We start from the raw sequence: 15,401 nt of genomic DNA, 5'->3' as shown, positions 1-15,401 counted from the left end.
GCTGCCAGCGAGCTCCCTTCATCCTGAGCCCTGTCATGTCCCCCCCAGCTCTGTGAAGATGGGGTACTGGAGCAGGGGGAAGGGGGCATCCTGACATCAGCACCCCTCTTTCCCCTCACTCCCTGCACAACAAACAGGAGGCTCCCGGGAGCAGCTCCAAGGCAGAGGGCAGGAGCAGCATATGGCAGTGGGAGAGAGGGACACCTGAACTGCCCCTCAACTGATAGCCTGCTGGGCAGTTGCAGCACAGGGAACTTAGGGGAGCGGGGAGCTGATGGGGGGCTGCTGGTCCACCCTGGTTCCAAGCCCCAGCCAGCTAGCTCCAACAGGCTGCTCTTCCTGCAAGCAGTGGACAAAGCAGGTGGCTGCCAAACAACATTATAAGGGAGCATTGTGCAGCTTTAAATGAGCATGTTCTCTAATAGATCAGGGACAAAACAATGTTAACTGGGAGGTCATTAAGTGAGGAATTATTGTAGAAGATTAGGGTTGCAAGAGACCTCAGGAGGTCATCTAGTCCAATCCTCTGCTCAAAGCAACTAAATCAACTAAATTATCCCAGCCAGGACTTTGTCAAGCCGAGCCTTAAAAACCTCTGAGGATGGAGATTCCACCACCTGCCAAGGTAACCCATTCCAGTGCTTCAACACCCTCCTAGTGAAAAAGTGTTCCCTAATATCCCTAATATCCTCCCCCATTGCAACTTGAGACCACTGCTCCTTGTTCTGTCATTGGCCACCACTGAGAACAGCCAAGCTCCAATCTCTTTGGAACCCCCCTTCAGGTAGTTGAAGGCTGCTATCAAATCCCACCTTCATTCTTCTCTTCTGCAGATTAAATAAACCCAGTTCCCTCAGCCTCTCCCCATAAATCATATGGCCCAGTCCCCTAATCATTTTCATTGTCCTCTGCTGGATTCTCCAACTTGTCCACATCTTTTTTGCAGTGGGGTGCCCAAAACTGGATGCAATACTCCAGATGTGACCTCACTAGTGCTGAATAGAGAAGAATAATCACTTCCCTCTATTTGCTGGCAATGGTCCTACTAATGCAGCCCGATATGCTGGGTTAGCCTTCTTGGCAACAAGGGCACACTGCTGACTCATATCCAACTTTTCATCCACTGTAACCCCTAGGTCCTTTTCTGCAGAACTGCTGCTTAGCCAGTCTGTTCCCAGTCTGTAGCGGTTCATGGGATTCTTCTGTCCTAAGTGCAGGACTCTGCACTTATCCTTGTTGAACCTCATCAGGTTTCTTTTGGACCCGTCCTCCAATTTGTCTAGGTCACTCTGGATCCTATGCCTACCCTCCAGTGTATTTACCACTCCCTCCCCCACCTCACCCAGCTTAGTGTCATCCATAAACTGCCTGAGAGTGCACTACAGATGGGTGGAAGGCTAGCTCAGTAGTTTGCACATTGGCCTGCTAAACTCAGGGTTATGAGTTTAATCCTTGAGAGGGCCAATTAGGGATGTGGGGTGGGAATTGGTCCTGCTTTGAGCAGGGGTTGGACTAGATGACCTGCTGAGGTCCCTTCTAACCCTGATATTCTATATGATTAATGAAGATGTTGAACAAAACCAACCACTGAGGCACACTGCTTGATATTAGCTGCCATTGAGCCCTACCATCTATCCACCTTATAGTCCATCCATACTTATTTAACTTGCTGGCAAGAATACTGTGGGAGACCATATCAAAAGCTCTGCTAAAATCAAGGTTTATCACATTCACTGCTTTCCCCGATACTCACAGTTCTCATCATAGAAGGCAATCAGGTTGGTCAGCATGACTTGCCCATGGTGAATCCATATTGACTGTTCCCAACCACCTTCCTCTCCATCAAGTGCTTCAAAATGGATTATTTGAGGACCTGCTCCATAATTTTTCTGGGGACTGAGGTGAGGCTGACTGGTCTGTAGTCCCCCAGATTCTCCTTCTTCCCTTTTTAAAAGAAGGTCTCTATATTTGCCTTTTTCCAATTGTCCGGGACCTCCCCTGAACGACAAGAGTTTTCAAAGATAATGGCCAATGGCTCTGCAATCACATCAGCCAATCCTTCAGCACTCTTGGGTGCATTAGATCTAGACACATGGACTTGTGCATGACCAGCTTTTCTAAATAGTCCTTAACTTGTTCTTTCACCACTCAGGGCTGCTCACCTCCTCCCCTTACTGTGTTGGCCAGGACAGCGGTGTGGGAGCTGACCTTGTCTATGAAGACCGAGGCAAAAACAGCATTGAGTATTTCAGCTTTTTCCACATCATCTATCACTAGATTGCCTCCCCCATTCATTAAGGGTCCCACACTTTCCCTGACCTTTTTCTTGTTGCAAACATATCTGTAGAAACCCTTTTTGTTACCCTTCACTTCCCTTGCTAGCTGCAACTCCAGTTGTGTTTTGGCCTTCCTGATTACATCCCTGTATGCTCGAGCAATATTTTTATACTCTTCCCTAGTCATCTGTCCAAGTTTCCACTTCTTGAAAGCTTTGTTTTTGTGTTTAAGCTCACTGAAGATTTCACTGTTAAGCCAAGCTGGTCACCTGCCATATTTGCTATTCTTTCTGCACAGTGGGATGATTTGTTCCTGCCCTCAATAAGGCATCTTTAAAATACAGCCAGCAATCCTGGACTCCTTTCTCCCTCATATTAGCCTTCCAGGGGATCCTGACCATCAGTTCCCTGAGGGAATCAAAGTCTGCTTTTCTGAAGTCCAGGGTCTGTATTCTGCTGCTCTCCTTTCTTCCTTTTGTCAGGATCCTGAACTCGACTATCTCATGATCACTGCTGCCCAAGTTGCCACCCTTTTCCACTTTCCTTACCAATTCTTACCTGTTTGTAAGCAGCAGGTCAAGAAGAGAATGGCTCCTAGTTGGTTCCTCCAGCACTTGCACCAGGAAGTTGTCCTCAATAATCTCCAAAAACTTCCTTGTTTGTGCCCTGCTGTATTGTTCTCACAGCAGATGTCAGGGTGATTGAAGACCCCATGAGAACCAGGGCCTGTGATTTGGAAACTTCTGTTAGTTGTCCGAAGAAAGCCTTGTCAACCTCATCCTCCTGGTCTGGTGGTCTATAGCACACGCCCACCACGACACAGCCCTTGTTGCTCTCGCCTCTAAACTTAACCTAAAGATTCTCAACAGGCTTTTCTCCAGTTTCATAATGGAGCTCTGACCAATCATACTGCTCTCTTAATACAGTACAACTTCTCCACCTTTTCTCCACCGCCTGTCTTTCCTGAACAGTTTATACCTAACCATGACAGTGCTCCAGTCATGTGAGTTACCCCACCAAGTCTCTGTTATTCCAATTACATCATAGTTCCTTGACTATGCCAGGACTTCTAGGCAACACCAGGGCTAACACTGTGTGCCTGGCCCTAACAGACATCTTTGCCAGGGTAGGTTGGCCCTCTGACATCCTTACAGATTCAGGGTCTAATTTCCTGGCAGGGACCATGGAAAAACTGTGGGAAACTCCCCCCTGGCACCCAAGGTGCCTCCCGGACCACCCCTCCCCAGAACACCTGCGGCCCCTCGGCCCAAGTTTTAGTTAGGAGCATATAGTAAAAGTCATGGACAGGTCACAGGCCATGAATTTTTGTTTACTGCCCATGACTTTTACTAAAAATACGCATGAGTAAAACGTAGCCTTAATTACACTTAATACTTTTATATTGTCTCTGATGCTCAGATTTCAAAATTGCAAAAGTTTATATTGAAAATGCTTAATTGAATTATCTAAATTGTCAGTTCTCAGGTTGGTGGTTTTAAGAAGGGTTTTCTGGCACCTGAAGAAGAGTTGGAGACAGCTTGAAATTGTGGGATAAGCACAGTTGTAGGAGGAGGTGGATGTTTCTGTTAAAAATATCAACAGTGAAACTGATGACATCAGTCATTTTTACTGAGCTGAAGAGAGCAGTTAGCGTCTCTCAGAGCTATTGTTTCAGACTGTTTGCAGACTCAGGAAGACAACACTGTTCCAATTTACACTTATTTAATGTTTTTGAGTTTTTCTTCACAACTACAAGTGCTAGAAGTGTATTTTGTTTAACAAAACAAAAGCTGAGATTCATAAGTACAATTCTCTAGTAGAATTGGGCAACTTATTTTGGACAAAACTCTTTTCCAACAAAAAAACCACAAAGATTTGGGTTGACCAAAATAATTCACAAATTTGGGTCGAGGAGAAATTGAGTGGGAGAGAAAAAGAAAGAAAAAGCAGAAAAAAATGAAAAAATCAAAATGTAATGCTTTGATACTTTTAAAAATATTGTGAGTTTTCAATTTGAAACACCTTTCTGATTTGAATTTTACTGCAATTTTATTTTCAAAAAAGCTTCCCCCTCAATGAAATAAAACATTTTGTTTAATCCAAACCAATTTATTTTATTTTTTACTTTTTTGGTTCACCAAAAAGTTAAAAAAAATGTTTTGGGTTGCTCTCTGTCAAATTTAATTTCTCACATTGGCATCCTTGCTCTTCCCCACATCCACATAATCTTAGACTCATAGACTCATAGGTCAGAAGGGACCAATATGATCATCTAGTCTGACCTCCTGCACAAGGCAGGCCACAGAACCCTACCCATCCACTTTTATAACAACCCCTAACCCAGGACTGAGTTATTGAAATCCTCAAAATTGGTTTGAAGACCTCAAGCTGCAGAGAATCCACCAGCAAGCGAACCATGCCCCACGCTGCAGGGGAAGGCGAAAAACCTCCAGGGCCCCTGCCAATCCGCCCTGGAGGAAAATTCCTTCCCGACCCCAAATATGGCAATCAGCTAAACCCTGAGCATGTGGGCAAGACTCACCAGCCAGCACCCAAGAAGGAATTCTCTGCAGTAACTCAGTTCCCATCCCATCCAACATCTCCCCGCAGACCATTGAGCAGACTTATCTGGTGATAATCCAAGATCAGTTGCCCAAATTAAACTATCCTATCATAACATTCCCTCCATGTACTTATCAAGCTTAGTCTTAAAGCCAGAAAAGTCTTTTGCCCCCACTACTTCCCTCGGAAGGCTGTTCCAGAACTTCACTCCCCTAATGGTTAGAAACCTTCGTCTAATTTCAAGTCTAAACTTCCTTATATCCAGTTTGTACCCATTCATCCTCGTGCCTACATTAGTACTAAACTTAAATAATTCCTCTCCCTCTCTAACGTTAACCCCCCTGATATATTTATATAGAGCAAGCATATCCCCCCGCAGCCTTCTTTTGGCCAGGCTAAACAAGCCAAGCTCTTTGAGTCTCCTTTCATAAGGCAGGTTTTCCATTCCTCGGATCATCCTAGTAGCCCGTCTCTGGACCTGTTCCAGTTTGAATTCATCCTTCTTGAACAGGGGACATCAGAACTGCACACAATATTCCAGATGGGGTCTCACCAGCGCCTTATATAACGGTACTAACACCTCCTTATCCTTGCTGGAAATACCTAGCCTGATGCATCCTAAAATCGCATTTGCTTTTTTAACAGCCGTATCACATTGGCGGCTCATAGTCATCCTGTTATCAACCAATACCCCAAGGTCCTTCTCCTCCTCTGTCGCTTTCAACTGATGCGTCCCCAACATATATCTAAAATTCTTATTATTAATCCCTAAGTGCATGACCTTGCACTTTTCACTATTGTATTTCATCCTATTACTATTACTCCAGTTTACAAGGTGGTCCAGATCTTCCCGAATAGTATCCCTGTCCTTCTCCGTGTTAGCAATACCCCCCAGCTTTGTGTCATCCGCAAACTTTATTAGCACATTTCCGCTCTTTGTGCCAAGGTCAGTAATAAAAAGGTTAAATAAGATCGGTCCCAAAACCGATCCTTGAGGGACTCCACTAGTGACCTCCTTCCAGCCTGACAGTTCACCCTTCAATACGACCCGCTGGAGTCTCCCCTTTAACCAGTTCCTTATCCACCTTACAACTTTCATATTCATCCCCATCTTTTCCAATTTAACTAACAGTTCCCCATGTGGAACCGTGTCAAATGCCTTACTGAAATCTAGGTAAATTATATCTACCGCATTTCCTTTATCTAAGTAATCCGTCACCTTCTCAAAGAAGGAGATCAGATTGGTTTGGCACGATCTACCTTTAGTAAATCCATGTTGCAATTCGTCCCAATTACCATTGACCTCTATGTCCTTAACTACTTTCTCCCTTAGTATGTTGGTTCTTCCTCACCCAGCCAATACAGGAAGATAACATTGAAGAGAAATAGCCCCTTTAAATATTGTCCTTTCTGGCTCAGGGACCCTATGAGGGATGAATATTTTAGGCACTCTGAATAGATGCCACCTTTCACACAGGACCAACTGGAGGTGAGATGAAATATAAACATTTTTCTAGTAACTGGGAAAAAAAAGACAATAATTGAAAGAAGGTCATGTTCATTTACCAGAGACTGCCACTACCAAATGCTGATAGTATTTAACGTGATGCCATATTTGTGATTTTCTTATTGTGGAATTCCATTAGTTTGCAACAAACAATGGGTATAGGTAGAACAGTTTCTTTAAGAATTATAATTATATACTTATATTTTTTCTGCTTCTTTTAATGGTCAGGGAAGCTCTTTTTTAAAAAGAAAAACAACCAACAAACCACCACAACAATAACAAAAAAAACAGAGGGCAGAAGAAGAATGAATACTCAGATGGCATAGTGTGAATTTGCCAAACCAATCAGGCATCATTGTATCATCTGCTGAAGACTAGCTACTCACAACCAATTTTTTGGTGGCCTCAGAGTGCAGCCACCAACTCTTGTTGGTGGCTGCTCTGACATTTTTCCTAGAATACTTAATTAACTTTAGAAAAAACAAATGAATATGCACATATACAAGTCCAAATCATTGTAATTTATTTATGTAGGTTTTTTTTACCAACTCAGTCATAAAAATAATCTACAGTTATCTTTATTCTTTACTGGATCTAAACAGAATAGAAACACAAATAAGGTGCTTTGCATGTTCTTGTCTTGTTTCTTTTGTTTCTTTTGCTTTTTTTGGTTGCTTTTTAAAAAAACTTGATGGCTACTCAGTCTGCTGTGAAAAATGATATTAACAAACATATAAATATCATTTCAAGCCTGGGGACAAAGTAAGCCCTGGATGGGGAGGTGGGTACAGATCCAGTGGGGGCCAGAGGTGATGGGACACTGGTTGGAAGCAGCGAGAGCCCAGGATGATGGAGGGGTGAGCTTGGGGCCAGAGCCTGCTACTGCATGGCTGGCAAATGGAGCCAGAAGCCCTATGACTGGAGCCTGCGACCCGACACCCCAGGGCTGAAGCCTGACCCCACCACCTCTGGGAAGGTGGGGAACTCACACTTGCTGCCTGCTCCTCCAGCTTTTGTGTCCTCAGAGGGGGGCAGGGCTCAATCACTGCTGGCGGTCCCAGAGGAGGGTCCACTGCTTCTCCCCTCCCCCATCACTGCCTAGAAGGCTGTTGCCACAGAAAGGCCCCTGGTGGCCGCCAGAGTGGCCACATTTGAGGAACGATGACTAAGCCTGATGTAGCTCTCTGAGTTTAAATAAATGGCAGAATTGGCAACCCCAGGAATTCAAAAATAGAATACAAACCAAAATAAAAACCATGAGACTTATTTCCATCTTGAAATGCACATAAATCCTCTTTGGCTCCCACCTCATCTCTACAGCATCCCTGCCAGTGATATCCTGAAACGAGCAAAAAAATTATGAATACCATGTGGTAGAGATAGTATGGCACTCCATTTGCCAATAGGAAATTGCTGTTTCTGTCTTGGCGGCATTGATCCTATCTTGTCACCAGCAGTCAGCCCTATTTTAAGTTTTATGAGGGTTTTTTTTAGGCTACATCTGTCATCCTGGAGGACTAAACCCACCTTAAGGTCCCAATCCTACCATGGGACCTCTGCATGGCAGACCTCTGTTCCCACACAGAGCTTGTTGCAGGGGTAGGGCCTTAGTCCTGCCTGCAGGTATTTAATCTGTTGTTTCACTAGGGGGAGCGCCCTAAGTGCACCGCAGCAGGTAGAAGAATCTGCTTGCTCTACAACATGACTAGTTCATGGGGAAGGTTAGAGAAGGCTGCTTTTTCCAAGGACTAACACCAAATATATTTCATAGTTTAGGCTTGTCCAAGGAAAATCTTCTGTTGAATGTGGGTTTTCCTTTTTGTGTTATTTCTATATCAGCAGTAGTAAGAAACATGCATCCTGTTGCAAATGTACATTGCCCTTCAGGGCCATCTAGTAAGAACTGTATCCTGTCATAAACTGCTTGCAATCTGTAACACCACAACCTGCAAACACTTGCTCAGATTTCTGTAGGTGACTAGTCCCTTTCCTTTCAAGGAGCAGTTCTGTCCCACCCACTCCAAGTGCCTCCAGGAGAAGCTGCTTTTGAGAGAAGTGACCAGAAGCACCTTGCAAGTAGTCACCCGCATTTCCCCCAACTGGACTGATTGGGATTTGGAAATTGCTCCAGTCTCACGTGCAGTAACAATTACAAACAAAGCGTCCAGTTAATCAGCAACAATTCCAGTGGGCCGTGGGCTCCCCTCCTCAGCCTCCCGCAGGCCAGCATTGCAGAGGGTACCAAAGGGCCCCGCAGGGGGTGTGTGGCAGTGGGACTCGCCGTGGGGATTGAGCACAGAGAGCGCTGCACAGTTCACCCCACACCACTGTCACTTTGCGCGCTGCTAGCGCCCCACTCCTCCGCCCCGGTGTGTGCGCGCTGCCCAGCGCCCTGCGGGGCGGGGGGCGCTGCTGCCCATCAGCTTGTGGCCTTACTGGTGCAGGCTGCTGCTGCAGCCGCCCCTCACCGTGGCTTCGCTGGGGGAGGCGGAGGAGGCTGCTGCTCATCACCAAGTGGGGAAGCTGCTGCCCTTTGCCCAGCGTGGGGCAGGAGCGGTGCCTGTGGGCGGGGGTAGGCGAGGTACCACCGCGCCCACTAGGGTTCCTAGGACGAGCCCCAGCTCCTCAGGACGAAGCCCCGTCGCCTCCCCCGTGGGTGTGGGGGGGGCTGCCATCACGTGTGCGTTCTCCCCTCCTCCCTCCGCAGCAGCAGCCGCCTCAGCCCCGCTCCCTTTGTTGTAGCCGGAGCGGTGGCAGCGGCGCTGGTGGGCGCCGCGCACAAAGGAGCGAGCGGCCGGCCGGGGAGCGCAGCCGCTGCCCAGGGCGCAGGGACGCTCCGGGGGAGCCGGGAGGCGCGCGGGGGCGGCGCTGGCCGGCGGCGCCGGGTCTCTCTGGCGGTCCCGGCGGGGATGCTGAGCGCTGGCTCCAGCCCGGCGGAGAAGGGACGGTCCCTGCAGGGCAGCGCTGCCGCCGGCTCCGATTGATGCTCTGGGCCTGCCGCTCCCAGCCGCCGCCGCCGCCGCCATCCCGCTGCCGCTCCGCGCCCGCCCCCCCGCCATGGTGGCGGAGAGCCCGGCCGCCGCCCGGCCGCTGCCGGGACCCCCCCGGGCGTGGTGCTACACCCCGGTGATCCTGGCGTTCGCCCTCGCCGCCCTGCCCGCCGGCCGCGCGTCCAACCTGCTGGCCGGCGGCGAGTGCCAGGGCGGCGGCAAGGGGAAAGGCACCAACTGCTCAGGTAATGCCCCCCGCGGCGCGGCCCCGGGCGCACACACGTGCAGGGCTGGGGGCTGGGAGGGAGCCTGTGCCCGAGGCGGGCCTGCCTGTGCACATCGTGTTTACACGGCAGCGTGGAGCCGGGGTGGTAACGGGGCTGCACACTGCCACTTCCTCGCTCCTGCCCGACGTGCTGCCGAAAACAAAGAGCCCGGGCTCCGGTTCAGGCTGTCCGGGGCTTGATTCCAGATGCGATTTGCTGATAACCTGAAAAGGAGGAGGAATGTTCTCCTCCATCGGCCAAAATAGGCTTCCTTGGAGAAAGAAAGGAGTTTGCTGATGTGTGGACCTTTTGATTTCTTTCTGTCTGTTGGCTGTGGGTATCGGCAGGTGCATGTCAATCGGACTGGATAATTAAACCGCACCCCATCCCTATCTTAACCTCTAATCTTTTATTCCACTTCCTCGGTCCTGTTTAAAAAAAGGGGGAGGAGGGGGGTAAAGCCCAGAGATGCCCACGTGACTGTAACCTATTAAAACAGTCACACTGAATATTCTTATATCTGCTTCTCTGTATTTATAAATCCAGTCCAAATACAGAGCCCCTGTCCCCTTCAGCTGGTTGCTATGTACATTCATTGTTGCTCTGATGATTGTTGTGGATGCTCCACTGTATCTACAGAAAGCATTTCCAGGTTGTTCTTTATTTGAGCCATGGTAGATGAATACTTTTTGACATCTGCCCATGCTAAGCATATATGTGCGCTATCATTTTAAAGTATAACATAAATCGTTTTTCAATTTAGGTCGATTTATGAGTGTAAGGGATCGCTATTTTCATAATTCTTTAGGAACATTGAACAATGGAACATTCTTTAAAGTAGAAGAAGGTAGCAATATCAATGTTATAATTAGTTATGAATACTTTAAAATGTTTGTCTTCCTCAATAATATTTTGATAAAATAATTTTAGTTTTTCCTTATTAAAATTAGCTGTGTGTATTGAACTTCTTTTAAAATCTCAGATTAATTACACTAGAATGATCACTAGTAGAAGTGTTGCAAAGTAGTTGTCCAAGATGATGAACATTTCCTGTGAGATGCTAAGTGCCCTCTATTCCCATTGTTTTTGATGAGAGTTGAAGGCAATTTGTACTTTGGAGGTGGTTATCTGCACTTTCTAGGACGGGGTCCATATGCAGTAACAGTTTTGAAATAATTTCAGCAACAATTTCCTTTTTTAGCATATGACCTTTAAATTTTATAATGTTGGCTAATGCTGCTAATGTTGGCTATTTACAACCTAGCAAACCATGTCAAAATATTTGTGCAATATATTAAATCTCATCACTGCTTGTTTGTTCTTAATTTTAGCTTGTCTTGACATCTAATATGTTTTTGTGTTGTACCAGAGTACTACTTTTCTATTCCCGCTTGGCTTTTTTTATTCTATTTGCATGAATGTGATGGTTATTTTCAAAGAAAGGTTAATAGGTTACTGTGTCACTGGTGTTAGTGTCTTACCCAACAGAGGCATGTGGGTCATTAGACCACAGCATATGCATAAATCAATGAGATTAACTATGAATGCTCAGTGAAGTATTTGAGGAAGTTGCTAAGGCAATGTGGGAAACATGTATATTATTATTCTACGTAAATGATCCTCTGAGTAGCATTTTTAAAATCAGAAACTGACAGAAAACTATGTGCTGTCTCAAAGCTATTCAGAATGATACAATTCTAGTTAAAACAGGCAGAGGTAGTTCTAATACTATATAAGTATATGTGGCATGCTCTGATTTTTAGCATAACTTTAAAAGATGAAAGAATTGTTTTTGTTTAAAAAATCTATTAATTCAGTTTTGCTGTGTTAACCATACTGTGAGGGACTATGGGAGAATATTAACAGAAACTCACTGGGACAAATTTTCCTCTTATGTAAATCTGCATAACTCTCTTAACTTTTAGTAGATAAGCTTCTCCTAGCATAAGATGTGCTTACTGCAAATTTACATATAATGGTCCACATCTCCAGCTGGCATAAATTGATATAGCTCCATTCTTTGAGGTTCGTTATATTTACTATCTGGTACCAGTGCATTAACCAAAAAATAAGGTAAAACATTGAGAACTCTTCTTCAGATCTATAGAGCTTTATGGATTGCGTTTGTATCTATCTATATTTGGAAGAAACAGAATGGATAGCTCTTGTATTATTATTTTTCTCAGCCTCATGTTGACATCAGACCATATCCGTAGCTCTGGAGCAGTTTCTTAAACTTTTTGACCAAATGCTTCTATTTCAGCATCTTATCACCAGCAGATAAAGCATCTTCCTGTGAAATCTTTGCTAGTCCTACTGTATATCTGGAATTAACTGTTGTGAAGTACTGAACTCCCCTTCCTCACCCCTTGAGTATTCTGTTCATGAAATTGTCCATAATACATACATACCGTGCAAAAACTCATTAAAAGAATGCAGGGTTGCAAAGTGAAGCACACAAAAGTTAGGAAACATCAAAATTAAGGTAGTTTGTGAAACCTTGTTTCCTCTTAATTCTAAATTTTTAATTCTTTCCTTTCTTCATATGTATTATAGCAGTGGTTCTCATCCAAGGGTATGCAGAAGTCTTCCAGGGGATACATCAACTCAGCTAGATATTTGCCTAGTTTTACAACAGGCTACATAAAAAACGCACTAGCAAAGTCAGTACAAACTAAAATTTCGTACACACAAAATGAGAAAGTAAGCAATTTTTCTGTAATAGTGTACTGTGACACTTTTATGTTTTTATGTCTGATTTTGTAAGCAAGTAGTTTTTAACTGAGGTGAAATTTGGGATATGCAAGACAAATCAGGCTCCTGAAAGGGGTACAGCAGTCTGGAAAGATTGAGAACCACTGCATTACAGTAACATCTTTAGTTATGTGGTAACATAGTCCCATCGTCACTGGCTCTGAGAGGGTTATATAGTCCCTGAGGATAATATTTTTTTATTTTAAAATGATGTCTTGCTTTTACAGTTTCCAGTCATCTGTGAATCACAGTGCTTTGTTAAGATAAGGATGCAAAAGTAGCCTCATTTTGCAGCTGGCATAGCCAAACGCAGACATTTGGCATATTATTTTGGAGAGTCAGCGTGGGTAAGAGAATGGTATTTGGGACTGCTATATTAGAGACTGATTTTATTCCTAACTCTGCCTGTAGTGACCTTGCAACATCTTTGGTCTCCTATCTGTAAAATGGGGAAAATGATACTTGCCTCTTTCCTCAGCTTGTTATACAGTCTGAGATCTTATCTGTAGTAATGGTCGGAAAGTACAGAGAATTATTAAGCCCAGTCAGTGGAAGAAATATATCTAGAACTGACAGCTTACTGGCTCCCAACTTATTAGTGTTTCTTGTTGGTAAAAGCCTGTTTTGATGCCCAAAGCAGCATCAGTATTATAATCAAAATGATTCAAGAGGCCCACTGGCACCTAGGAGTATCTGCAGCAAGGCAGTTCACATTTGGAAGTGGAATAATTAACTGTTTTACAAACTACCACACATATGCAAAGGGTGATTTTCCATGGTTTGTGACTCAGTCAAATCTCTGGTAAATTTTCAAATGGACAGTGAGAGATCTCTCTCTGCCTACTGTGACAGATCCAAACCAGTGGGGTACAGGAGTCTGGTAGAGGGCAAATATACTGGTCACTGGATGAGTAGTTTTCTGTTCCCTAAGTGACCAGAGCAAGGGCTGCACTAGAGTAATCAGGAACCTGCTAGAACCAATTAAGGCAGACAGGCTGATTAGAACACCTGCAGCCAATCAAGGCAGGCTAATCAGGGCACCTGGGTTTAAAAAGGAGTTCCCTCCAGTCACAGTCAGAGGTGTGTGTGTGTGAAGGTCCTGTAGTGAGGATAAAGAAGGTGTTTGGAGGAGGCCATGGGGAAGTAGCCCAGGGAGTTGTAGCTGTTGCGCAGCTGTTACAGGAGGGACTATAGACAGCTGCAATCCACAGGGCCATGGGCTGGAACCCGGAGTAGAGGGTGGGCCTGGGTTTCCCCCAAACCTCCCAACTCCTGATCAGACACAGGAGAAGTTGACCCAGACTGTGGGGAAGATCACTGAGGTGATCAAATCTGCCAATAAGTGCAGGATCCACCAAGGTAGAAGAGGAACTTTGTCACGCTACCCTGCTGACATTCAACTTTCTAACCTAAATTCTCAGGGCACTGGTGCTGCTTCTAAAAAAAAGTTGCAAAATGTTTGACAAAATAAGCTTTTACTGATGAATTAAAGTATTGGGAACAACTCTTTTAGCTAAAAATCAACCTAAGGCAGGCATGGACAATTTCAGCCTGGAGTTTACAGTATGACAAAATTATAAGTAACTGAAAGCAGTTACTTTTAATACAAAGTGTTAGGCCAGCTTAACAAGAGATATTGCTACATACACTGCCTACAATAGCTAGCTCCCATCAAGCCAGCACATGGGAATTTAATCAAAAGTGATATGTTTCTGCAAGTAAGTAGATCACTTTGCTGCTCCTCTACAGTAATATTTACTGGACTTATATATATGGGGGTCTTATTCTGGCTTTATGTAACCATGCATACTGGTTTTTGATTAGAGCAAATATCTCCTATGTGGCTCAGAGGGCATATACTCTGCCCAGGGGTTCGACTTTCTGATATTTAAAATGAGTGGTATTATACCTTCATGTAGGTTGTTGATGACTGACTGAGGCCAAGGAAAAAAATGACAATTTCCCTTTTACAGGATTACCTTTCTGTTAAATGTAGGGGAGCATGAATATTTACATCATAATAACTTCACTGGATAGAAGGGTTCTAGAAGTGTACAGTAACTAGGAACCATGGATGGTGGTAGCGGATTCCATCAAGTGATGATGAAAAGTTTGAACCTTAACTGGAAAGGGATATGGAGCCAGTGAGGAGACTTGAGTGTGGATGACATGGTCAGAGCAGCAAGAGCAGAGAATTACTTTAGTTGTTCGGTACTGGATAAATAGAGTGAAGTGAGGGTAAAAGTGGTTGTTGTCACTAATACTTGTGTTCTGTGCTGGTATCGGAGAGGAAGGGCAGTCTTCATGAGACACTCTGTTAAGATGAGATCCACTCCACACTATGAAGAATGGACTCAATTTTTTTTCATAGGGTGGATCTCATCTTAACTGAGTGAATATCCCATGAACCCTTCACCTCTCACTCAAGATCACACAACATACATTTGTCAGTATATTCAGTACATATAACATGTCTAATTATATTTGCACATTAAATACCTTTATATAATGTATATGAATGTGGTCTTTAGTTTGACATTAACCTTTTTTTTTCCCACCTGTTGTATGTTGACTATCTTTGGTGTATGTGAAAAAATCCTGGACCATTGTCATTTAATGCTGTATCCACCTCCCTTACCTGTCACCTTTCATCTTCTTAGACTGTAAGCTCCTTGAGCCATGGCCTGTCTTTTACTATGAGTTTGCACTGCACCTAGCACCACGGCCCCAGACTTTGGTTCGAGACTTTGGGCACTATTATAAATAATATTTAATCACTATAGCAATTGCTTACATGGAAAATAGTAGGAAGGTGCTTTTGATATATTTTTAACTTACGTTTTGCCTTCTTGAAAAAGCTAAGCACACTTTCTGCTTTTGCTCTTTCCCCTTCCATCCACTTTGTCCTTCTCTCTCGCCCCTTCTTCTCTGCCACTGGGACCTTCTCTCTTGTGCTCCTCTGTACTTTCTGCCTGATTCTCTTCTCCCCTGAATTTCTTTCCATGGATGGCTCTAATCTTATTTGCAGCTTATGGTCCCTTTTCCC

The 15,401-nt window shown here is 44.7% G+C and overlaps 1 protein-coding gene across 1 annotated transcript in view; it reads left to right on the top strand.

The window, feature by feature from the left end:
* Positions 1 to 9,402: 9,402 nt before the first annotated feature.
* Positions 9,403 to 15,401, top strand: part of TMEFF1 (transmembrane protein with EGF like and two follistatin like domains 1) — a 239,182-nt gene continuing 233,183 nt past the window's right edge. The window contains exon 1 of the mRNA XM_050938244.1: positions 9,403 to 9,580. Within this exon, the coding sequence (XP_050794201.1) occupies positions 9,403 to 9,580 (178 nt within the window). The remainder of the gene's footprint in view (positions 9,581 to 15,401) is intronic.

Source organism: Gopherus flavomarginatus, chromosome 2, assembly GCF_025201925.1.
Source record: "Gopherus flavomarginatus isolate rGopFla2 chromosome 2, rGopFla2.mat.asm, whole genome shotgun sequence".
Taxonomy (NCBI): Eukaryota; Metazoa; Chordata; order Testudines; family Testudinidae; genus Gopherus; species Gopherus flavomarginatus.
Note: the sequence above shows the minus strand (reverse complement) of the source record. Positions and strands in the feature narration are given on the sequence as shown.